At 32.0% G+C, this 27,063-nt stretch overlaps 2 protein-coding genes across 2 annotated transcripts; both read right to left on the reverse strand.

Moving 5' to 3' along the window:
- Positions 1-220: 220 nt before the first annotated feature.
- On the reverse strand, positions 221-13,959 carry LOC143191678 (acyl-CoA Delta-9 desaturase). The gene is made up of 6 exons (XM_076397039.1): positions 13,872-13,959; positions 11,865-12,083; positions 8,173-8,321; positions 4,253-4,440; positions 4,017-4,196; positions 221-762 (listed from the first exon to the last, which is right to left on the reverse strand). Exons 2-6 carry the CDS (start codon positions 12,073-12,075, stop codon positions 378-380), a joined length of 1,113 nt encoding a protein of 370 aa, XP_076253154.1. The 5' UTR covers positions 12,076-12,083; positions 13,872-13,959; the 3' UTR covers positions 221-377.
- Positions 13,960-18,520: 4,561 nt separating this feature from the next.
- On the reverse strand, positions 18,521-26,969 carry LOC143191686 (uncharacterized). Its single transcript, XM_076397056.1, has 5 exons — positions 26,781-26,969; positions 24,283-24,339; positions 23,677-23,739; positions 18,802-18,852; positions 18,521-18,746 (listed from the first exon to the last, which is right to left on the reverse strand). Exons 1-5 carry the CDS (start codon positions 26,887-26,889, stop codon positions 18,631-18,633), a joined length of 396 nt encoding a protein of 131 aa, XP_076253171.1. The 5' UTR covers positions 26,890-26,969; the 3' UTR covers positions 18,521-18,630.
- Positions 26,970-27,063: the final 94 nt, after the last annotated feature.

Below are 27,063 nucleotides of genomic sequence, written 5' to 3' on the forward strand. Positions count from 1 at the left end.
AAATATGTTTTACTATGGTAGGCCGGGGACTTTTCAATTGACCTGTTATATTTAACAAAGAGGACTGATGTGGGAACAAATATAACACTTTAAATATTAGGTAGTAATAAATAACTGTATGGAATCTTTCTTACTCCTGAAGCTTCAGTGTTTGATGAATCTAGTCGATCAAGTGTAAATTATACAATACCACTTTAAGATTAAGATATAATACCGTGTATTACATTTTGTCATCAACCATTTTTATTATTAGTTATATATATATTTGATACAGAGTCAACATTAACTAAACTACATATATATTTTGATTTTTACAAAAATAAAAGAGATTTATATAAATTAGTTTTTTAGCACTATATAAATTTACGATATATATATTATAAATCTGTTATATGATTATATTTATTGATAGCCTGGATCTCTTCTTGCTTCATGTCTTTGTCACCCCATCCCCAGTACGATTCCCCGTTATCTATAAATTCAGAATTGGAGAAATCGCATTTTTTCAGTATGTCCATCTTGCTCCAAGTGCCGTCTCCGGTTCTATATACCCTCTTGCGTATCATTTCGTCGGAAGCCTTCTTTAAATCCGTCGCCCAATCGAATTTCGCCATGAACTCGATGAATGCTGCGGTGAAATTTGATTTGCAGCCGCTAAGTTCACCAGTTTTGTAATCCCAGGGAAATACGTGGTGATAATTGTGCCAGCCTTCTCCTAGGCCTAGGGGGCCCATTACGGAATTATCCACTGCTCGGATACTTCTAAAAATATAAAGGAATTGTATAAATTTAGTGAGAGTGAATTAATAACAAATGAACTCGTGAACTGAAAATGTTCATAATCAAGAAAAATTGTTATTACAGCAGAAATTCAAATATGAGGCAATGTGTGAAGTGTTTAATTTCTATACTGTCCATTTGGTTCTAGAGATATTGCAATTTTAATTATGACTTGTAACAATTTTAATGAAGAAGCCCGAAAGCAACAGGTCAATTGAAACGTTCCCGGCCCGACATATAGATGGCGCTACTAGAATTAATTCTATATGTTCTTTAGACGTGGTGAAATTAGCACCGAGGACGGTGAACGCAGTGGACGCCCAAAAGAGGTTTTTACCGACGAAAACATTTAAAAAATCAACAAAATGATTTTGAATGACCATAAATTGAAATTGAATGAAATAGCAGATACTCAAAAGATATCAACTCAACGTGTGCTTTATATCATTCACGAATATTTGGGCATGAGAAAGCTCTGTGCGAAGTGGGTGCCGCGCGAGCTTACTATTGACCAAAAACAACGACGAGTTGATGATTCGGAGCAGTGTTTGAAGATGATCAAGCATAAAAAACCCGAGTTTTTGTATCGATATGTGACAATGGATGAAACATGGCTCCATCATTTCACTCCGAAGTCCAATCGACAGTCATCCGAGTGGACTGCACACGATGAACCCGCTCCAAAGCGCGGAAAAACGCAACAGTCGGCTGGCAAGGTTATGGCGTCTGTATTTTGGGATGCGCATGGAATAATTTTCATTGACTGCTTTGAACAAGGAAGGACCATCAACAGCCACTATTACATAGCGTTATTGGACCGTTTGAAGAACGAAATCGCCGAAAAACGGCCGCATTTGAAGAAAAAGAAAGTGCTGCTTCATCGTTTTCACAAGTCAGTGAAAAGGATGGCAAAATCCATCAATTGGGCTTCCAATCGCTTCCTCATCCACCGTATTCTCCAGATTTGTCCCCCAGCGACTATTTTCTGTTCTCAGATCTCAGAGAATGCTCGCTGGGAAGAAATTTTCGTCGAATGGAGAGGTGATCGCCGAAACTGAGGCCTATATTGAAGCAAAGAACAAATCGTTCTACCAAAATGGTATCGAAAAGTTGCAGGGTCGCTATAATCAGTGTATCACCCTTGAAAGGAATTATGTTGAATAAAAAAACTAATTGTTTCAATTGGCCTGTTATATTGGCTCTTGAACATGAATGAAATATAGAATTTAACAAAAATCTCTAAGTTTTTTTAAATCGTATTAGACATTTAATATTCTATATGCTTCATTAATTATAAAAACTGGTTACAGTAATATGTGATGTATTTGAAAAATTCCCCTTGTAAAGGCTAAAACCAATTATAGATATAAAAAACCTAATACCTACACCTATTTTGGGTTTGTTAATAAATTATCGACGATTCACCTGGTGCATAGAACAACAGATGTAATTCAAAAAGCCTATGAAGGCAAAAACGTATGTTCAGCTATATTCTTAGATGTAGCATAAGTCTTTAATGAGGTATGGCTTTGTTCATAAGCTACAGAAAATGTTATCGAAATAACACTCTGAGCTATTGAAATCTTATATTGCAGTCGGGATATTTAGAGTTGAACAAGAGGAAGCCTACTCTACAATTAAAGAAACTAAGGCAGGTGTACTACAAGGAAGTGTATTGGAGCCAATTCTTTACCTACTCTACATATGTGATATAATTGGACTCAAATTTGGAAAATAGTAATTAATGATAGTAAGCACAAGCAATAACAATAAATAATACTAATAATCATTCTATATAACAACAACGGTAAGTATATCGAAATGAATCTCGATGCAGAACGTCGCTGGAAGGTACATGTAAAAATAAAAAAGAATGACCTGGGGTTAAAATATAGGAAAATATATTGTTTAATTGGTAGAATATCAGAATTATCAGTGCATAATAAATTGCAACATACAACATACATATTATACAAGCAAGTATTGAAACCGCTATGGACATACGGAATTCACTTATGGGGATGTTCCGTGAAAAGTAATATGGATATAATACAAGATTTCCAGTTTTCCAGAACAAAGTCCTGAGAATTATTGTAGGTGTACCAAGATACTACATGACCGATTACTTATACCGAGATACCGACTGTTACTCAGGAAGTCAAGAGAATTGCAAGAAGACATGGGGGCAGGCTAAATTCTCGTGTCAACATCGAACTTATACAACTGTTGGATAACACCAGAACAGAACACAGGCGCAAGAGAATCAAACCGTTTGATCTGGTGTAGTAAAAATGGCTGTGTTAACCAAACTTTATCCTCCTGGATATACACGTAGATAACGACTAGTAACAATGTAATAAATAAATTTAAAATTTTGTTATAAAAGATAAAATACCAGTTGTAAAATAATTTAAAGAAGATCCAACTCCAAAAACAACAACACTTCTAAATGGTCATTGGACTTAATCAAAAAGAAGCATCGGAAGACGTTGAAGGAGATTTTTTTAACAATAAATACTTCCATATTATTGCGCATGCCTAACTCCATTTTCTAGTTAGTCCCTTGAAGAAACTCACGAAAGCTTATTTCACTTTTTCTCAGCCCTAAAAATTTCATTGACATATACGAGGGTAATGTGAAAAGTTGCGAAGGATGGCGATTTTCGTTTAACAAATGATTTTATTTTTCCGTAGCTTGATCGAGCCTTTCTCCGACATCAGTATTTTTTTCTCGACAATTTTATTTTAGATTTTGTGAAAATATTCATACACCGCTCTTTCATTTCTTTCATTGCATGCGAATCCACAAACAGACTGAAAATTATATTTAAGGCAGATGTGACCGCAGATTGGCAGCTTTTGACTCTGAATCAATGGCTTCCACCCACTGTTACATTTCTAGTGTATAGTGACCGATCCATGTCTTATCTATGGTGGTCAATCGGTGCTTAAAATCTATGTATTTTTTATTTAGAAAGCATATGACACGCATGTTACAACTAGTTATCCAATATCTAGTAAATTTTCTTTAATATTTTTCTTAAAGCGCAGATCTAGGCTTTCGGATCCAAACTTAATTAGCGTTTAATGGATGTACTCCTACTGGTACACTTCACGTAATTTTAAAACATGGTTTTAAACATGCCGGGCGTCCCTATGAATAGATTCTTGTTAACAGTTACAAGCTGCAACGACTATAGAGTGAGGAAGATAGTAGTAGATACTAGATACATTACTTGTCATATGGTTTAGTTCCAAATTTATGGGCCACGCTGTTTATGCACCAAGTTCCATGTAAAGTAAAAACGTATCTGCCTGTTGACGTTAAAAAGGAATGCCATAGGGGGCTGTCAAAGAAATACCAAGGAATGACTACGGGAATAAAATACATAACGAACACCAGAGGGTAGTAGTATCTGAAATATAATACGTTATTTAATCAATACTTGGTATGTAAAATGTAGGTACTAACTTAATCTGAAATCGAAGAACAGGATCTGCGAGTATGTCACTCATATCTATAGTTTTACCCTTTTCGATGACATCCTTATGCTTCTTGTACAGCAACCATCCCATGTGGGAAAAGAAAAATCCTCGGGTTGCATTATGGGGATCGGCATCTGTGTCTGTATATTTGTGATGTACCCTGTGGTCTCTAACCTTAAAAACGGATTTACTTTGTGATCAACTACCTTTTTCTTTCATTTAGTGTTATTTATTAAAATAAATCGCTCAACAATGTAAAAGCGTCGAGTTTAAATTGGCTTCAAGTGCTTGTTAATGACAATGATGTTCTTGTAAATGATGATTCTAATTAGCTCTAAGATATGACTTTTTTTAATCTTAAACAATATTTGTTTTGAGTTCGTTTCAAGAGATAGAAATGTATCATTAGTCTCGAGAAATACAACAAACTAATTGAAGATATTATGAAAGCTAGAGTGAGTTGGACTGCCGTATTAGAAGTTGCTGCATCCAAGACTGCTGAAGTCGACCAAGTGACGACAGAAGTGATCAAGATCGATGGGGTTTTAATGCCTTAATCTTTTGCAAACTGAAACTTGGCATAATGTACATGATGTTCTTGTTAATGACAATGATGTTCTTGTAAATAATGATGATTCCAATTAGCTCTAAGATATGACTTTTATTAATCTTAAACAATATTTGTTTTGAGTTCGTTTCAAGTTCGAGATAGAAATGTATCATTAGTCTCGAGAAATACAACAAACTAAATGAAGATATTATGAAAGCTAGAATGAGTTGGACTGCCGTATTGGAAGTTGCTGCATCCAAGACTGCTGAAGTCGACCAAGTGACGACAGAAGTGATCAAGATCGATGGGGTTTTAAAGCCTTAATCTTTTGCAAACTGAAACTTGGCGACTGTTGCAGCATGGACGAAATCAATAATTGTTGAAATACCGAAAAAAGGATAAACTTTGTAAAATTTATGGAAGCATAAGTTAAACGAGCTCGCCAGAGATAAACCACAGAGAAGAGCAGGCAGGATTTAGACTTAAATGTGGTTGGTTATTTCGTTATTGGTTATGGAGGAACTTATTGTATGTGAGAGGCTTGAGATTGTTATTTCGGAAGCTTTCGAAGCTTCTGAACATGTTGTTCTATAAATTATTAAACTTCTTTAGGCATTCTTCCGAGGGTTCCATTAATTGCGTAAGAGTGTGTAATAATTTGTCGAATTAAATTAAGGCCGAAATCGGTATTCATCAACGAGATGTTGTCGGTGGTTTTTGACACATGGTAACAAGTCAATTGAAAAGTCTCCGGCCTACCATAGTAAAACACATTTTTTTTGGCAAAATTAGTTTCTTGAATAAAAAAAACATATTTTGCATAATTCCCTTCAAGCATGATACACTGATTATAGCGACCCTCCAACTTTTCGTTACCATTTTTGTAGTACGATTTGTCCTTTGCTTCCAAATAGGCAGTTTCGGCGATCACCTCTTTATTCGACAAACATTTCTTCCCAGCGAGCATTCTTTTGAGATCTGAGAATAGGAAATAGTCGCTGGGGGGCAGATCTGGGGGATATGGTGGATGAGGAAGCAATTCGAAGCAAAATTCATGGATTTTTGCCATCGTTTTCATTGACTTTTGACACGGTGAATTGTCTTGGTGAAGCAGCCCTTTTTTTTCGTCAAATGCGGCTGGTCTTGGGCGATTTCGTCTTTCAAACGGTCGCCGTTGATGATCCTTCCATTTCCAAGGTAGTAAATGAAATTTATTTCATGCGCATTTCAATCGATTGGGAAGTCGATTGGACTTCGGAGTGAAATGATGCAGCTATGTTTCATCCATTGTCACATATCGACGCAAAAACTCGAGTTTATTACGCTTGATTATCTTCAAACACTGCTCCGAATCATTAACTCGTCGGTGTTTTTGGTCAAAAGCAAGCCCGCGCTGCACCCACTTTGCACAGAGCTTTCTCATACCCAAATATTCGTGAACGATATGACGTACACGTTCAGTTGATATCTTTAGAGTGTCTACTATTTCATTTAATTACAAGTTACGGTCATACAAAATCATTTTGTGGATATTTTAAATATTTTCGTCGGTATCAACCTCTTTTGGGCGTCCACTGCGTTCACCGTCTTCGGTGCTCATTTCACCACGTCTAAACTTAGCATACCAATCTTTGATGGTTGATTTTCCTGGGGTAGTGTCCGGAATCTCGACATCAAGCCAAGTTTTTGCTTCAACTGTATTTTTTCCCTTCAAAAAGCAATATTTTATCAACAGGCGAAATTCGTTTTTATCCATTTTTTTTTCACAATTACAAAAGGTGCTTCACTCAAAATGCTATAATTCACAAACTAATGATCCGATAGCTGTCAAATTTATACGCGCATCTTTTGAGGGTTAGGGTTAGCTAAAAAACATATGGATTTAATTCTAGTAGCGCCACCTATGTGTTAGTCAGGGGACTTTTCAATTGACCGGTTACATTGTACGAAATGAGTTGTTATATTGAGAATTAGACTGAACCAAGAGAACTGGCCAGTTCTAATTCAAGACTTAAAAAAGATTGGAGACACCACAAAGTTAAGAAGAATTCATATTGATACAATTATGGGCTGTTATAACAGTTGTAATAACTAGAGCTAACATATTCACCATCAAGAAAACATTTTTACAGCTTTTTTGTTGTGCGGTATGGTATGACAACGTTTTAAACATATTGTTGTGACGTAATTATTCATATAAGTTTGGGAAAAAGTGTGTTATTATTTTGAACCTAATGGTTCAAGGCGTTCAAGACCCTAATTTATTATGAATGTTTGGGACAGCCATGTAAAATGTAAGTTACGCTAATTGTAGATTTTTTTCGGTTCTATTTTAGAGGGTCTAATTTATTAGACCTTTTAACTGAAGTTTTTAATATCTATGATATGGAAAAGAATTATGACCTGATAAAAACATAACGTTCGCCGTATATTGAACGTCTGGTAGATAGACAGGCAAAAAGATACCAAGTAAACAGAACAGACGTGTTCAACAAGGACGATTCCCATCAGCTGGTTGTCAAGTCTTTAGGATAACGAGGGTTTAAGTACCGAGGCTAGATGAAACGTGTTGGATGTTAGACCTGGTAGAGGACTCTTTATGGCACCTAACCAGAAATATGAAGAAGACTCGAAATCGTCGAATTTTTGGGAATTCCTTAAGAGTCCGAAACGCACATGTTTTATCAGTGTGAGAAGTTCCTAGCTGGAAGAGTGTTGCCCACCCCAATATTCTCAGTCAATCGTGGTACAGAAAAGGGTTTTTTGGACCAGCCTTGTCCACCACCACCAAAAACCCGAGGGAGGAGCTTCAGCGATAAAACACTGTGCATTCACAACAAGAAGACAGTCTGACAGTAATTTGCATGAACACCGAGGAAAAGAGTGTTATGGAAAATGAGAAGAATAAAGTATTGCTGAGAGAAAGTACTGACTTCTTTGGAGAAGAAAGTATTGATTAAATTGAACGAAGAAGAAAGAATTGAATGAGCATTAATTGAAGAAAAATTGAAGAAGTTATTGTATTAATTGAAGTATTATTGAAAGCATAGATTTCCTGTCTATATTAGCCAATCTACACGTATCGTTAATAGTAAGTACATGCGATTTGAATCATAATCCTTGACGTATTAATTAATACCTTTTAAATGTATATATATGTATTCTTTATTATCAATTAAATAACTCGTCTTTCGGTATTAATTTACTCAAGGAAGAGAGAAAATATATTGTGTTTAATTTACAACCTTGTTTTCTCTCCCGCATCTCAACACACATTTTTATATTATTTTATTTTTATACCGAATATACTCGAATCAGTTACTGAGTTTAAACATTACTTTGTCTTAGATACCTACCCAGTCGTATATATGATTTTGTGCGGCAGCGGTGTGTGCCAACATTAAATATATTCTTAATGGTAAATTTGCCTTGTAGGTCCTATGTGCCCATAGTCTGTGAGCGCCAGCGGTAATACCAATACTTATAAATGGCCAATACACAGCATCTACAATGTGAAATATTAAATATAATATTGTTTAATTCATTCTGTTATTTTAAATAAATGAATTGTTTTTAAACAAATAAGCAACTGTGTTGTCCATCTTCTGCACAGTTTGTTTTTTTATTTTTTGATGTGATAGCTTCAACGTGTGAGCGAAGCTCCCATCTCTCTACATGATTAGGTTGCTGAGGCTGCGGATGTCGCATCTGTTGAGACTCACATAATTTTGCATTTCTCTTGTAGTGTGGTGGACTTGGTTTCGTTCGTTTTGCCTTTATTCTTCATTGATAAAACCATTTTTCTCGTTATTTTATTCAAACGGCATTGCAGTTGGAACAAATCAGTTTTAAGGTCAGAATATACTGAGCGGACAGCAGTGTAGTCAGCGCAGGTCATAATTATTATATCCGCATTAGTTTGAAGATCCATGGTGTAAATCAGGTAGGTGTGGGGCACCCATGTGTATTTGGTGCAAAGCAGAATATTCGTCATTCTCAAGGCCCTCAAAATAGGCGTTTGTTTCAACGATGACCTCTTCATTCTATCCAATTCTCTTCCTATCGATACAGGTTTGAAAAGAGGAGGCCAAATCTGGAAAATTTGCTGGTTGGGGTAGCAGTTCGAATCCCAATTTGTAGATTTTTACCATTGTGTTACACACATGCGCACCCCTGCTTTGTCCTAATAGAACAATATCTTTTCCATAGCAAAATGCTGCGGTTTTAGCATCAAATTGATATCAAATCTGTCCAACAATCTGTCTCGGAGAAATCCATTGTCTTAATAGTAATGGTCTCTGGAATTTTGTGATGCATCCATGTTTCTAAATGGCACAACAACTCGTTTATATAGTGGCTGAACATTGCTAAACATTCCCCTGAAGAGGTCAGTTATGGTCGAACGGTACCCATTATCGTGTAGATGCCATTTTCATATTCAAATATTAACGTTGACGTATCTAGAGCTTCAGCCATCTCAGGTACTTCGTTTCTCATATCGTTCAGTGTAATTCCACGGATATCGACGATATCTGGCGTGAAGACTTCTAGGCGAGTCGAACGTTTGGCGTCACCTGTGCTGGTGAAGCTAGAATGGATCTCAGTAAACTACACTTTAACCATTGAAATCGATTGAAAAAGTTATTGACTTATCAATAAAATAGTCCTCGTATTTATAGTCCTCATGAATAATAAATTGCCGAATGGATACCAAAATAGTTGACAACGTAATGATATATTTGAATATTAAAAACGTAGGGTACTTTTTCACGGACATAATACAATGATATAGCTAAATATTCAGATTTTCTACGGCCACTAATTATTGATGCAACGAAACTTAACATAAAAAATAATACTGATTTTATTTTGACGTTTAAATGAGACTTTGTGTTTCATATAAATTGATATTGTTTAGCGACACTAACATCCATTCTGAGTATTTCGTATCATAGGTTTAGTTCGAGCTAGAATGTTTTAGAATAATATTTTAGGCCTCCCATAATTCATTTTATCATTGTTATTAACTACAACTATATAGTAATATGTCTATTATAATGTCATTACAATCCAGATTAAAGATTTTAGATTCTAAACTTAATTAGCCTTATTTGAACTCCTACTGGCGCACTTCACCTAATTTTAAAACATGATCAAAAATATTTGAAACAGTTTCTTCAACATTTAAACCATTAGATCGAAGGTGTTTTGCCTCTTCAATTTCCGAGTAAGCCCACTGTTATCGAGGAGTCGTTTCAATATTCACTCAATGTTCTTTGTGTTTGTTTAGCAAACTGGTAGTAAATTTTGTTTAATATATTCGCTAACCATTGGTACTTTTATATCTTTGTGGATCTAATATACAATGGGGCAATTTGGTTTATATTGATGTTCGATTTCCTTGTAAAACCCCGTAGTTGTATCGCGCAGGTCTATATTGGCTTTAAATTTTGTTTTTATACTCTGCTGAGAAATAATTGTCGTCCAAACAACTTACAGAGTTCTGCTCGTTTCCTATTAACATGCTCTTGCTACTTGTGATTGTCACTGAGTGTCATGGCGAAGCATTTTTCTATGTTCACAATGTTCTTTGTGTTTGTTTAGCAAACTGGTAGTAAATTTTGTTTAATATATTCGCTAACCATTGGTACTTTTATATCTTTGTGGATCTAATATACAATGGGGCAATTTGGTTTATATTGATGTTCGATTTCCTTGTAAAACCCCGTAGTTGTATCGCGCAGGTCTATATTGGCTTTAAATTTTGTTTTTATACTCTGCTGAGAAATAATTGTCGTCCAAACAACTTACAGAGTTCTGCTTGTTTCCTATTAACATGCTCTTGCTACTTGTGATTGTCACTGAGTGTCATGGCGAAGCATTTTTCTATGTTCACAATGTTCTTTGTGTTTGTTTAGCAAACTGGTAGTAAATTTTGTTTAATATATTCGCTAACCATTGGTACCTTTATATCTTTGTGGATCTAATATACAATGGGGCAATTTGGTTTATATTGATGTTCGATTTCCTTGTAAAACCCCGTAGTTGCATTGCGCAGGTCTATATTGGCTTTAAATTTTGTTTTTATAATCTGCTGAGAAATAATTGTCGTCCAAACAACTTACAGAGTTCTGCTCGTTTCCTATTAACATGCTCTTGCTACTTGTGATTGTCACTGAGTGTCATGGCGAAGGATTTTTCAATGTTCACATATGGAATTACTCTAGAACCAATCATCACTGACAGATGAGAAATCCACATTTTTACGTTATATTCAGTAATGCTATTGATGACTGTTTGCATCTACTTACAGTACTTGACCATTGTTACTTCCCCATGTTTAGGGATATCAGTAATATAACGTAACAACACACATAGCCCATGGGTTTCAAGTCCGAATACTCGTCACCAAATTCTGAGGTGACGATTAGAAATGTAAGATAGATATAGCTGGATAGGTAGAGAAATATAACTGAACAAATTTTTTTTATTTTCAAGTTTTCTCATCTACATCCGTAGTACGATTTTCCAAATTGAGCCGTCAGTATGGCTAGCTTTTATTCAATAACTTTTCGAATAACTTAGATATGACTGGTATTTTACTACAATTTTTTTAAATTTTGTTGGCAGTTTTTACACTGCCCTTGTTAATAGTATAGTTGTATAAGCTAGTACTCTGCTCTCTTGCTTTTTGCTTTGGTGTTACGAGCTCTTTCTTTTGGGTAGTTTATACCTGGTATTTTATTGTTTCATATCCAATTGTTTAGTTATCAGTTGAACATAAGATTAATACTTTCTTCTGTATTAATCCTGAATCTATTCCAGTCTATCCATATGTTTATTAGTGATGGCAATGAAGTGATGGATGAAGATAGATCATAATTGAAGAATATTGATATAATTGGTTGATGATTTATAAATCATTTATATCTCATGTTTGGTTACCAAATTGAATTAAAATTTTAGTAAAGGTACAGTCAAAAAGTGATGAAAACGAATATAATAGGGCTAATATTCTACCAATTATATGAAAGGATGTTCTACTTACTGAAAAGAACGACTTTCCATTTTCCATAACCAGCAAAAAGTAAATAAAAACCATATACGACTAAACCGTGTAGAATGCTTAACAATATCACATTTTTCCAGACAATCTGGTTTTCATATTTCTTTTCAATCTTTGTGTCAAATTTTGGAGAGGTGTTATTTAACTGAATTGTGGAAATCATGGTTTCTCTATGGTTTTCAAGTGGTGCCATTTTTACCACTAAAAAATAGTATTAAGTTACATTAAAAGTGACTTTATGAATTTATGTTTATTGAAAAATGGTGTTATTTAAATTGGCAATTATAAACATAATTATAAATTAGGGGTTGGAATTAATTAACAGTGTTTGATAGGAAATTACGTAGGTAATAATATATTGCCTGTAAATTGGAGGAAATTAAGAATCAATTGCATTTTATTTCATGATCAAATACTTGGGAGTTTTACTTCAGTGTTAATCATATTTCGCTATCGCCGATCATTTATAAGAAGCTTTTAGACTAATTTTATTTAGTCTAAACTTTATTTATTTAGTCTTACTTTTATTGAGTTTGAACATAATTTACAGATCAGATTATCTTTCGATTAAGCTTGTTTTAAAAAAAAATTACCAAGAAAGGCAGTTATAGGATTTTTGGAAAAAAGTTGTTATGATTCCGAAAACCGGACAAACTACCAAACCAAGTAAAATCTTATCGACCAATTTCACTGCTTCCAGCAAAATCCAGATTACTTGAAAAACTCCCGTAAAAGAATCAAGGACATTATTTAAAAAGTCCACGAAGAGAAAAAAATGTTCAGCTATATTCTTAGACGTAGTCTTAGAGTAAAAAGAACATATTTACTGATGACACTGCGTTACTTGCTGTTGGAGACAGAGATCGAAGAAGCAACCATAAAACCGTAAGACGCAAGAGCTTTTATATATAAATACAGAATCATGGAGAAAAAGTCAAAAGGGGCGTAAATCAGTGTGTGTTGAAATCACTTAAAGCTCTTCATATAATAACAAATGTGAATAATATTATTATCCCATGCAGTAAGAATGTTAAGTATTTTGGGATGAAGGAGCACATCAAAATAAATAGAGACAAGATTTAAAATTAAAATATAAAAATTTTATTGGTTATTTAGAAGAAAAACTAAATTACCCATATATAATAATTTGCTGCTGTACAAGCAGATACTAAAACCTATATTCTGCAAGAATCAATATCAACATAATACAAATATTTCAGAAATCCAGATACTACAGGAACGCTTACTTACATCGATACCTTTGGATTCCAATGGTCATAGAGGAAATTAAGAGATTCGTAAAATGTTATGAGGAAGATTTTTTTCCCATGTAAACACTGAAGTGTTGCAATACTGAACTATGACGCAGACTCAAGGAAACCAAACGACGTGATCTTGTGTAGTTGTGTAATGAAGTGCACTAAATGGTAAAAATACTGAATAGTGATCCTTTCATTTTAATAGAGACTAAGTAAGGATCAACTAGTCTTTATAGATAAGTCACTGTAGTCACATATTGTAAGTTAGCCGGCAACGACTAGTATTAATGTATTAATAAATAAAAAAATTATGTTAATAGAAAAGAAATTGCTGTTTATATTTTAATAAAAGCAATATATATATATATATATATATATATATATATATATATATATATATATATATATATTCTAGCTAAGCGAAAGTAATATAAGTAGTATAGTAGTTTATAAGTAATATACGAGTGATCAAAATTTTAAACTAAACTTTAAACTATTAGAGCTGAAGAATACTACAAAATAAGAAAACTAATTTTATAATGGTTCAATATTATACAAGAAGATGTGAAAATTATAACTTATATAATGCAATTTTGTTCTATTCACTATATAAACACATTACATATTTAAAAATGATAAGGAATATGGTATTAAAAAATATATAAAATCTTTGTAATAAAAACGACTATGTAGAATAATGATCATAAATTTTTATAAAAACATTACTTACCCTTTGACGGTCGCGTGAGAACTACAATTATCACTCATAATTTTTTAGTTGCTTTTTTTATTTCGGTTTTTATAGGAATCCATAATGACCACCTAATATCCTTAGAATAGAATATATTTGAATTCATACATAAGTCAATTCGAATGGCAATAATTATTAATCACGCAGGAAAAAATGAAATAATAATTAATTAGTATTTAAATTTAGAATGATTTGAATGAAACAGAGAAATTTATATCATGTATATTTATAACTTCTCGTTATAGAAATAACATGTCTTATCAAAAGCCCTCTAAATCGTGGTTATTTTTGTTTTTTTGATTCGTACGGCTTACTGGAAAATAAATATTCATAATAAAATTACTGAAACAACATAAACAATCAGAAAAGTGTACAGTCATTCAAACAGTCAAATCACATTCAGTCAAACATTATCAAATCCTTGATTTAGTTGACCCCGGTACTATTAAATACATTTCCTTGATATCCTGACTAAATTTTCTTACATTTCATTTCGTTATAATATGATTTATTGATTGCAGAAAATTTATATAAAAAAATATTTGAAAGTATTCATTTGTACATCATGTCTTCACAATGACCAACAATGACCATGATAGCTTTATATGCAATTCACTTGATTATTTATGGTTAACCTGTTTAATATATCCCCCTAGTTACTATTTAACTGGGATCAAGAATCAGTCTTTCGTTTAATATGGAATATTAAGTCGATTTTTCTATTTTTACTTTCTATTGATTCTTCCAAGATTACCACCTTAATTCCAATCTGATTTTTGGCACCTCTTTTAATGCTTCTTAAAATAGTGAGCTATTCCTTTCCTCTGTTCTTTTTTTATTTTCTTCAAAGCTTCTTCTTCCGTAAACCATGTTTCTTCAGAAACCATGATAATTGTTTTGTAATAAGTAATGTAATAATGTAATTAAAATGTAATAAATGAGTAGTTGCAGAATCACAGAGCAGATTCCGAAAAGGAAAATGTATAAAAGACCATATATAGTCTATTCAAAGTTTATTGTTATATGCGTCATCGAAATTTGTGACGTAAAAACGTCGCAATGTTGCCGTATCCACTGTGAGTTTTAGTTCAGTTTGTCTTTGACATACAACAAAATTCTAATCTAAATAAGATATTTGAACAAAAATGATTTATAACACATTTTCAAAGACATTGACTAGGTATCAATATATGCCAAAATTTTATGATAACAAGAACAGAGAAGAACATAATTCTTGTTGTTTTGGAAATAGTCACGTCATTAATTAGGTTTGTCCATCAAGAATAGTAGCAAAAATTGTAGTAACTGATAATAATTAGACAATTATTTTCAATATAATATAATTTGGTAATGATTTAAATTTTATTTTGTAGGTGAGATGTAGCAAGAATTTGTTGATAGTGAACGTCGAAGAATGTGATATTGGGAGAATCAGGGAAGAAGAAATGAGACAGCATTTTGCTAAGATAGATACTTAGACTTTAGAAGGATTTCACTGCTTTTATATATAATGGTGGCTTTTTCGTTTGGTTTTAACTATCTTGGCTGGATTTGATCTAAACCATTTTGGTCTTTTTTATGCTAATTTTTAACCGATATGAATCTTTGAGTTCATGTTAATTGTTCAAATATGTAAACGGAGATATTTGTTGAGTAATGTATCCTGTGTTTGGTTCTATCTGCAGTACAGCCATTACTGAACGCGAGGTATCTTCGTATATTGCATAACGCATCATCATAAAGTTTTAAACCACCAAAAATTTTCACTCATTTGAAAGCACAGTTTGGGGATGCTACACTGTCTTAGAGTCGACTATATACGTGGGTCAGACAGTTCAGGGATGGGCGATTCGAGACGTCATCATCCTTCACGACAACGCCAGGTAACACCGCAGTTTTGATAAGGAATAAATTGGAAGATATGTGCTGGGATTATTTTTTGTTGGCGCCCTTGAAAGAATGAAGAAGTAGACCAGTATATGCGCAATTGGCTAACAATTCGTCCTCAAACTTTGTATGATGAACGAATATCCAAGCTTCCAAATGGGCGGCAAAAGTGTGTACAGCACGGAGCACATTTATATGTGATTTCGCCTCGTACATACAGGACATATTCATATATAAAATAAAGCGTAACATTTCATCAAATATTAACGATAACAAATGTTATTTAAGTATGCTAATTGTCTACTGCTGGAATTTTATTTTTCCGAAAGAAAATTTAGAATCTCCTTGTTTGAGACCACTGCTATATCAGCTCTATACTGCTGATATCCCAAGAACAAAAAAAACAGTACTTGGAACATTTGCTGATTGCGCCACAGTTATAACGGTAAAAGATGTATCTTTATCTAAAGCTATAGTAAACGTACAAGTAGCGGTCAACAAGATCTACAAAAGGACTAGAGACTGGAAAATACAGCTCAATAGCTTCAAATCTGTCCATGTTAATTTTGCGTTGCGGCAAAATTATAAAAAACTAATTATATTAATTGGCCTATTATTCAAGTAGAATCAGCCAAATACTCTGGATTATATCTCGATGGTATGTTAAACTGGAAACATTAATAAAAAAAGAAATAATTTTTTTTACCTTAGGTAAAAATACTATCAGAATTATACTTGACAAAAAAATTAATAAACTCAGATAATAACTCTAAAGAGTAGCCAATAATACCACAATCGCCACTATTAGAACTATGAGAATAGCATTATTGAAATAGCTTGTTTTATATTTGTAAAGATAAATAAAAATTATATCGATGGCAAACTTACTGAAACATTTTATGAGGATATTTTGAAGATAAAGAGGCAAATGTATTTGGCAGGGCTACCATAATATTCATTTTATATAGTTGAATATCATTATTAGAGGCTCATATATACAATTAACAAAACAAATAAGGCCTCAAATTTCATCAACAGTGTTATTTACTGCAACACAAAATAGGTTTAAGTTATGTAGATTTCATGACTCAGTTCTTTATTGTATCAAATTGTCTAAAATAAAATGCATACATCGTAATTTTGAAGTTCATTTAAATAATAGTCTAACAATGTTATAAGCATGAAACTAGAATACTTCATCACCAAGTACCTTATAAAATTTGTGTTTAGACATATGCTTTAACATATCAAGATTTTCGATGAATTCCTCAACTAAACTTAATTTATTTTACTTTACTTGGCTTCAGTGACAATATTTGGTTCATACATTGTCTCTAGGTAAGTATTATTCGAAAGGTTTGAAATTTCTGTTCACATATCAAAGTGCAAAAACTTGATAAAATCACATTGTTCAATTAAATACATGTTATTTACCCTTAACATCGTGAAGTACAACCCATCGAACTATTTTATGTACAAGAAACAAGATATTTGATAATGACCTTTCGTAATCTTTTGAGAATATATGGCCAGTAGTGAACAACAGTGAATGCTCAGTGAGTTTATTTATTTCCTTCCGTTTAGTTGACTATCGTACCTTGCTCAAATATATACTGCCTTCATACACACTTGTACGACTAAACCAGTCACATCATATTGAATATAATTTTGTATATTATTTGGTAACTGAAAAAAGATTCAAATTATTAGAGACTGATATACACAATAAACAAAACAAATGAGACCTAATATCAAATATTATCAACAGTGTTAATTATTTCGGTTAATTACATTTTAGACATAATTAAAGGTACTTAAAATAGAATATACTTACATTAGAATGATATTAATGCTGTGAATAAATTTATCGGTAATTTTTCATACAAACTATACCGGCTGGTTCTCGCCTTGCAATATTTTTCTGCCTTGGGCCGAAAATACACCATTTGTTTGGGTTATTTTAAAAAGTAGCATAAATAAATTAGGGACCCTCATATCATTGATATATCAAAAAAATATATAAATAAGACTTGCACCCATACAAACTATCCAGTGTGACTAAAATAACTACGTCCTGAGCAGATTTGGAGCATTTTAGCGTTTAATAACTTTTATTCCAGGTAAGGTAAATACGTAGAGTTGTCATAAAGTGTTTTTTTCCAAAAAGAGTCATTATCATTTCAGTCATTGTCATATTGTTGTAATGTATAATGTATAAAGATATTGAGATACTCTTTATGATATAGTTCACTTTGCAGAACAATATAGCTTGAGAATTAATGAAGAAAAGACCAAAATAAAACTGATGGAGTGTCTACTATTGTAAATCTCAACGGAACCCACAGAGCAAGTGCAGAGGTTCAGATACTTAGAATAAATATCACAGTAGAAGATCTACAGCATCTATTGGTGGAGTAATAAATTGAATTGGTTAAGCTGCAGGAGATTTTGCTTTTCTAATGACAGTGAGACTTCTTATGACAGAGAGGAAATATTATAAACATTACAAGGATTAAAATCTGCCTCTTTCGAATGCTTATATTGGCACTCCACATTACATTTTGACATCTGTAAGCTTAAATCCTTGCAAATGCGATTTTTAAGGTAAAATTTTACATATGCCTTTACGAAATCGTATTAGAAATCAAGTAATTCGTTGAGTTGCACTTTAGTTCAGTTTGCACAGTTGAGAAGCAAGTCCAGAAACGCCAATGGTTTGGACGAGTTTGTCAAATAAAAGATTTAATTAATTTTACAACAATTTAATGTACTTATAAATTATTTCAGTTTATTATATAACATTTTTATATTTTATTGTGTTTTTAGATTATTATTTTAGATAGAGTACCATTTAATCTACTATATCAGATGTTTCAATGCAAGTGTCCCCAATTTTTATAAAATTAGATCGACATTTCACATCAAAAAGGAACCTGTTTTCAATGGTGACCGTTGTAAGCTTGGTTGCTGGAAATTATATTAATATGTAAGAATCGACTGCCTAAAACTAGATTGCACTTACTAGAGCTTTCTATTCCTCTCATTCTTGTATCTATTTTCTTTATGTTATGTCCTGTAATTAAAATGTAATTAGTAATATTACTAATTGTATAATACATTCAGTCATAATATATTATAGTAAAAAAATTAAATATATGGAAATATTCACAAAAAATATAGTGTGTATTATATATTTTTATTAGATATGTGAAAAAGTAATCTAAATTATTTGTACAACATCTTGGTAGAGGGTTTTTTCAGCCTGAAACTTTCGGCAACAAAGAAAATAGAGTAATTTATTATCAGAATATCTTCAAATTCATTATTACATCTTTTGTGTTCAATGTCTCCAATTTCCTAACAAGCTTCTGGAGGCAGATGGTGTAAGCTATAATTCATTGGAAAAATAAAATTTCGGACAATATAATTTTAATTATTGCTTTTACATCCACCAAAGTGGCTGGTCTTTTTAGACATTACTTTAAATAAGTAAGAGTACATCGTTTGGCCGTCGTAATTTAATCATTGTGGATAATATTATGGAGTCGATCAAGATTATCATGAAGACATAGTCCCGTTTGTTCATTAGAATAATCTACAGGGCCTCTAAAATGTTAGCCATTTTCAGATTTTCAATACCACTTTTAAATAAAAAGAAACAAAACATATATTTGTCGCATCAGCGTCATGAGCAGCTTGAGCAGCTTTCCGCTATGCTCTCAATTAAATTCTTAAGGTAAACTACTGAATATTCACTCAATCATTAATTAAAAATCTAATATATAGATCGGCCTAGCGAAAATTTGTCCTCCCTTTTTGAGAAAAATGGAAGTAGAATTTTTAGGCATAACATTTTTGGGTGTTATGCACAAATAAATAAATTCCTATAAAACAAAATACACCCAAATCAAGCAATCAGTGGTTCATTAATCGTTCTGTTATCTGCAATTTAACTAGGGAAGCTGAAACATTGTTAAACGAAGTTAATTAATTTTAGGCAGTATTATGTAATATTTTGTATTAACACTATTTCGGTTCTTTCTGTATTGTTTTAATTATGACAGAGTTATGGTAAGTTTGGATAAAAAACGATTACTAATGGTAAGGTCACATAAAGTTATATTTTACATTTTTTTGTGGAGAGAATGAATTAATGTGTCCGCTTTATCGGAAGGTATATATACAGCTGTGAAAGAAAAGCCCAACATATGGGAAAATTTCATCCCAACATAGATTAACAAAATTCAAGAATTTAAAAAATTATTCGTCTGAAATTATGAATTATTAACTGTGAATTTGTAAAGATTTCAATTGCTTTGCTAAATATTAAGCTGTTTAATGATCAATTTAATAAGTTATGTGACTATATAACATTTTATTGTTCGAACTTTGTATCGATTATTTGGATTATTTACTTTATTGATTTAAGTTTTGAAAAATCAATAGTTAATTTAATGATTGTAAATATATTCCTTTAATATACAAACATGCATTACTTCATTTGTTACTCCATATTTATATTTATAACATAAAGGTAAACAAAGAAAATAGAGTAATTTATTAACAAAATATCTTCAATATCATTATTACATCTTTTGTGTTCAATGTCTCCAATTTCCTAACAAGCTTCTGGAGGCAGATGGTGTAAGCTATAATCCATTGGAAAAATAAAATTTCGGACAATATAATTTTAATTATTGCTTTTACATCCACCAAAGTGGCTGGTCTTTTTAGACATTACTTTAAATAAGTAAGAGTACATCGTTTGGCCGTCGTAATTTAATCATTGTGGATAATATTATGGAGTCGATCAAGATTATCATGAAGACATAGTCCCGTTTGTTCATTAGAATAATCTACAGGGCCTCTAAAATGTTAGCTATTTTCAGATTTTCAATACCACTTTTAAATAAAAAGAAACAAAACATATATTTGTCGCATCAGCGTCATGAGCAGCTTGAGCAGCTTTCCGCTATGCTCTCAATTAAATTCTTAAGGTAAACTACTGAATATTCACTCAATCATTAATTAAAAATCTAATATATAGATCGGCCAAGCGAAAATTTGTCCTCCCTTTTTGAGAAAAACGGAAGTAGAATTTTTAGGCATAACATTTTTGGGTGTTATACACAAATAAATAAATTCCAATAAAACAAAATACACCCAAATCAAGCAATCAGTGGTTCATTAATCGTTCTGTTGTCTGTAATTTAACTAGGGAAGCTGAATGTGTTAAAACATTGTTAAACGAAGTTAATTAATTTTAGGCAGTATTATGTAATATTTTGTATTACTTTCGGCTCTTTCTGTATTGTTTTAATTATGACAGAGTTATGGTAAGTTTAGATAAAAAACGATTACTAATGGTAAGGTCACATAAAGTTATATTTTACATTTTTTTGCGGAGAGAGTGAATTAATGTGCCCGCTTTATCGGAAGGTATATATACAGCTGTGAAAGAAAAGCCCAACATATGGGAAAATTTCATCCCAACATAGATTAACAAAATTCAAGAATTTAAAAAATTATTCGTCTGAAATTATGAATTATTAACTGTGAATTTGTAAAGATTTCAATTGCTTTGCTAAATATTAAGCTGTTTAATGATTAATTTAATAAGTTATGTGACTATATAACATTTTATTGTTCGAACTTTGTATCGATTATTTGGATTATTTACTTTATTGATTTAAGTTTTGAAAAATCAATAGTTAATTTAATGATTGTAAATATATTCCTTTAATATACAAACATGCATTACTTCATTTTTTACTCCATATTTATATTTATAACACAAAGGTAACGAAAGGTCATGTATACTTATATTTGATGCTCTGAAGTTATTACAATTCTGAAAATAGCCTTACTTATGATACTTTGTTATAATGTTCAGTGGGGTAGTAATTGAAACTTATCAATACTTGTTTATTATTGAAATTTAATGGAAATTAGATTTAATTAAATACCATTTAAAAGGGTTAGTTCTTGAGGTAGTTATTTTAATATGTTTTGATGCACATTTATTATTTTTAATATAATGTTATTTATCAAATATATTTCTGATCTTAGTAACATATCATTTCATTTTATTATGAGGTTGATACAGGGTGATCATTAGTAACTGTTGTCTACACAGTCCATCTATAAGAGACCTATGTGGGAATTGGGCAAGTGACAATCACCAAAAAGCAGAAGCATTTGCTGAATATCTAGAAAAAACTTTCAAACCAAACGAAACTAATATTGAACATAGTTTGCCGGACATAGAAGCTGAAAATTCGATGATTGAATTAGTTACGCCGAAAGAATTAAACAAAGTTATTAAAACTGACATTAACCCCAGGAAATGACCGGGCTACGATTTAATAACATTAAAATTACTAAAAAAAAACTACCAAAAAAGGGAATTATAAAACTCACCAACTTGATCAATACAGCATTTAGATCAAAACATGTCCCAGGCATTTGGAAGATGACGGAAATTATAATGATCCCAAAACCTGGAAAGTAACCAAGCGAAATAAAAGCCTAAAGGCCTATATCACTTCTGTCAGTACTATCTAAGGTTTTTGAAAAACTCCTGTTGAAAAGAACAAATCGGATCATAGAGAGAAAAAACCTAATACCAACGCACCAGTTTTGGTTTATTAACAAGCACTCAACAATTCACCAAGTCCACAAAATAATAGATGTTCACAATAACACAAGCCTTCGATAAGGTTTGGCATGAAGGCCTTGTTCATAAACTACAGAAAATGTTACCAAAACAACACACAGAACTACTAAAATCATACATTACAACCAGAATGTTTAGAATCAAACAAGAAGAAGCTTACTCTACAAAAAAAAAGATACTGCAGGTGTATCACAATGAAGTGTACTGGGACCAAAGATTTATCTACTCTGCACTTGTGATATATCACAAATGGAGAATATTACGATGGCTACATTTGCTGATGATACTGCGATTATATCTGTCGGTCATAATAGTAAGGAAACCTCACGAAAATTACAACAGGCTAGTAACAATATAATTAATTCGACACAAGCTTGGAAAATAAGAATTATCTGTACATGTGCAGTTCACCTATAAATAAACCATACAAGCACTAATAACATTAAATAATACTATCATTCCATATAGTAACAACGGTAAATATCTCGGAATGAATCTAGATGCAAAACTTCGCTGGAAGGAACATATAATGAAGAAAAGAAAAGAACTGGAATTGAAATATAGAAAAATGTATTGGCTAATTGGAAGAAAATCGCAATTATCAGTACATAATAAATTGCTATTATATAAGCAAATACAGAAACCTATATGGACATACCGAGTTCTATTATGGGTATGTTCTGCAAAGAGTAACATAAATAAAATACAAATTTTTTAGAACAAAGTCCTGAGAGGTATTGTGGGTGCATCCAAATACTAAAGGACTGATTACCTACATCGAGACCTTCAGATAGCCACAATCAGTCAAGAAATCAGGAGAATTGCAAGGGCGAATGAGGAAAGACTCCATTCTCATACGAATATTGAAATATTTCAACTTTTGGATACCACCAGAACAAGACACAGACTCAAAAGAATCAAACCATCTGATCTTGTGTAGTGTTGTGTAGTAAGGTGCATATAATAAAAAATACAATAGTGACATGTATATACATTATTTCACCAGAGACTGAGATAGGGCCGATGGGTCCTCCTAGTTATATACCTAGGTTTAAGTTATCATAAAGACAAATTTTACGTTGGACGGAAACGACTAGTAACAATGTAATTATTAAATAATAACAACAAAAATTAGTAACTTTGAAAATTTAAAACTTAAGGCATTGATTACTTTTTCACGTGTATCTTTTTATAATTATTAGTAAAATTGCAATTGTTTACCTGAGCTCTTGGAGGAGGAGTATGTTCCAGGAAAGTAAATTTTACTTGATGATACTTCACCATCTAAAATTATTAGTATATAAAACTATATGTTTTCTATACATGTACTAATGGTTATATTATATCAGTAGGGACCCTGAAAGCGGCGACCTTCTACATTTAATACCTTAGTGTTTCAATTGATTTTGGAGTTCTCACTGCTCTAGGGCCTCCACTGTTTCAATATATAAAGCTATAATAATATAAATATATTTGACAAACCGTAAAAATTATGTTTATTTTATCATCAGTACCCAGTGAAGGACAAGCAGAGAGCTGTACAAGACGAAAAGTTAATTTATTTAAATTATGCACAATTTCAATCAATTTTAAATATATTTTGACTGAATTACAAAATAGTTTTACTTGATGGCTGACAAGTCACTGAATTATTTTAATTAAATATCGCGTAAGTTTCCACGCAAGTATTTCCGATTTTTACAAAGTTAGATCGACATTTGACAGAAAAGAGGAATCTGTTTTCAATAGTGACTGCTACATCTCCAACGGCTGAATAATAAAACAATGAATAAGAGAATATACCGAGTACGATCAAGTTATACTTACTGGATGTTTCTGTTTCGTCGCTCTTTGTTCTGGAATCGATTTTCTTTATTTCAGGATCTATAACCAACATATAACGTATTATTAGTTCCTTATATGAGCTTTTCCATGAAACAACAAATGTATAAATACTAATTAGTTTTTAATTGGGGCTAATAAATGTTAAGTTATTTGGAACGAGGTATTTGTATTGATTTTTGTGATTTCCTTTCTGTATAATATCACTTTTTTTGATATTTAGTTATTTGATTTTGAATTCAATAACATTTTAGAACAAAATTGTTTTTCATTATCGCACTTTGTTAGAGATCTGTCATTGTTTCGCAGCAAAATTAATGAAAATCATCATTAAATGAACCACTCTGTGCTTTTTGTTGTTACTTATTTTATGTGCTTGCAAGTATTCTGATCATTTCTCCACAATAAAAATCATTTATTGGGAGAAATGGGTACAATATGTTTCAATCAAAAAATTTCATCATTTCCTACCAATTTTCCCCATATTTCTGGTAAAATGAGTTATGCCCAAAGAACTATTTTCATCTCATGCTAAATGGATCTGAATAAGTGGAAATCAGAAGGCGATATGTAAGATTTCGTCCAATAAATCTTGCAATCCATTCATTACCTTCGGACTTTTGCCTTTGGTCCTCCAGGCCAATATTTGTTATTAACAAAAAAATTTTTACTTCTAAAACTTCTTGTAAAATTACTTTGTATTGAGAAATGTCAAAATCAATGAACTTAATAGTTTTGGTTAGGTTGTTTAATAGTTCTTTACTAAATTTTCTTCGTTTTTAATCAATTTCTATAGCTGATGAAAATACATAAAAGTATTTAATATATCAATTTATCGATATGTTAAATAGCGTTAAAAAATTAAATTTAATAATATCAAGCATGTGCACAGTCGGCTGTACCTATTTGTGGATAATGTTTAATTTTATAATTGCAAGAAATAAAACAATAGTATTAGTTATAATAAATACCGAAATAAAATTTTTAATATTTATTAAGTATACATCTCATATTTATTATAAGATAAAACTTCTCAGATATATATTTTTATGTGCTTTGAAAGTGTTTGATTAAACCCGCTTCACCAATACAAGGGAAAACATGTTCAGCTGAAAGGGTGATTTGTGAATTATAGCATTTTGAGTGAAACAACTTTTGTTATTGTGAAAAAAAAAATGGATAAAAAGGAATTTGGCGTGTTGATAAAATATTGCTTTTTGAAGGGAAAAAAATACAGTTGAAGCAAAAAATTGGCTTGATGCCAAGTTTCCGGACACTACCCCAGGAAAATCAATCATTAAGGATTGGTAAGCTAAGTTTAGACATGGTGAAATGAGCATCTCAGACGGTGAACGCAGTGGACGCCCAAAAGGGGTTATTACCGACGAAAACGTTAAAAAAATCCACAAAATGATTTTGAATGACCGTAAATTGAAATTGAATGAAATAGCAGACACTCTAAAGATATCAAGTGGACGTGTACATCATATCATTCATGAATATTTGGGTATGAGAAAGCTCTGTGCAAAATGGGTGCCCCGCGAGCTCACTTTTGACCAAAAACAACGACGAGTTGATGATTCGAAGCAGTATTTGAAGATGATCAAGCGTAATAAACCCGAGTTTTTGCATCGATGTGTGACGATGTATGAAACATGACTCCATCATTTCACTTCGAAGTCCAATCGACAGTTATCCGAGTGTATGGCACACGATGAACCCGTTCCAAAAGCGGGGGAAAACAGTCGGCTGGCAAGCTTATGGCGTCTATATTTTGGGATGCACATGGAGTAATTTTCATTGACTACCTTGAAAAAGGAAAGACCATCAACAGCGACTATTATATAGCGTTATTGAACCGTTTGAAGGACGAAATCGCCGAAAAATGGCTGCATTTAACTAACCATATTTCCTTCTTCTACCACCTTCCGGTCCGAAAACTTGATGTAGGAGTTTATAAGAGATACCTTAAGTTTATCACTGTTTACTTTCAGAACCCATTTCCCTATTACAGAGTGTCTTTTGGAATATTGTTTGAAACGTTGACATCATGAAAAATAACACTGTTAGATTTTTTTAATTTAAACGAATCATATTTACCTTAAATGCTACAAAAAAACGTCATAACAACGAATTTCCTTAAAATTATATACGAAAGTAAAGAAAGAAATTAACCTAAGATGATGATAAAAAGTAGTTCTTGCATTGATAGCTTCCACCATCTAAAGGTTATGTCACAGAGTAGGAACTTGGTTACGGAGGAACCCATTCAAGATACCGATGTACCCCAAAATGGCCATTATAAAAGAATAATATTCGAACTTATTGAACAATTTTCAATTTTTCAAACAATTTAAATATAATTATAATAATGAATATTATTATAATTATAATTAATACTAATATATGTCGTGTGTAAGATGTCGAATTTCATGCATTAATATTTAGAAAAAATAAGTTTTAAACTGATTGTATTTGTTTACCTGCTTTCTTTAAATGTGAATAAGTACCAGGAAAGTAGATTTTACTGGTTAACACACCCTCTATTACTAACAAAAGGCAAAACAACGTTACTACGTATGTTTTTAACATGTTTAAATCTCAACACCGCACAGACTATTATGTCCTACATCATACAGACGTAACGTATCGTTTGTGTGCCGACTGTTTATACCAAAGATATTCCGAGAATTACATTTTTATAGATTGTTTCAATACTAAAAGTCGATAAACACCAATAACCTTCTCTTTTTATGTTTATCTTTC

This window comes from Rhynchophorus ferrugineus, unplaced genomic scaffold, assembly GCF_030347505.1.
Source record: "Rhynchophorus ferrugineus isolate W39M unplaced genomic scaffold, kcgeb_rfMv2 rfM2, whole genome shotgun sequence".
Taxonomy (NCBI): Eukaryota; Metazoa; Arthropoda; class Insecta; order Coleoptera; family Curculionidae; genus Rhynchophorus; species Rhynchophorus ferrugineus.

What these genes read in the sequence shown, in the direction of transcription:
- LOC143191678 (XM_076397039.1), bottom strand. Translation starts at nt 12,075, where the DNA reads ATGGCACCACTTGAAAACCATAGAGAAACCATGATTTCCACAATTCAG. An exon ending in ATGGAAAGTCGTTCTTTTCA is followed by an intron (nt 8,322 to 11,864) that starts GTAAGTAGAACA and finishes TTCACATTGTAG; the next exon opens with ATGCTGTGTATTGGCCATTT. An exon ending in GGAACTAAACCATATGACAA is followed by an intron (nt 763 to 4,016) that starts GTAATGTATCTA and finishes TTATATTTTTAG; the next exon opens with AAGTATCCGAGCAGTGGATA.
- LOC143191686 (XM_076397056.1), bottom strand. Translation starts at nt 26,889, where the DNA reads ATGTTAAAAACATACGTAGTAACGTTGTTTTGCCTTTTGTTAGTAATA. An exon ending in CGACGAAACAGAAACATCCA is followed by an intron (nt 23,740 to 24,282) that starts GTAAGTATAACT and finishes TAATAATTTTAG; the next exon opens with ATGGTGAAGTATCATCAAGT. An exon ending in GAGAGGAATAGAAAGCTCTA is followed by an intron (nt 18,747 to 18,801) that starts GTAAGTGCAATC and finishes TATAATTTCCAG; the next exon opens with CAACCAAGCTTACAACGGTC.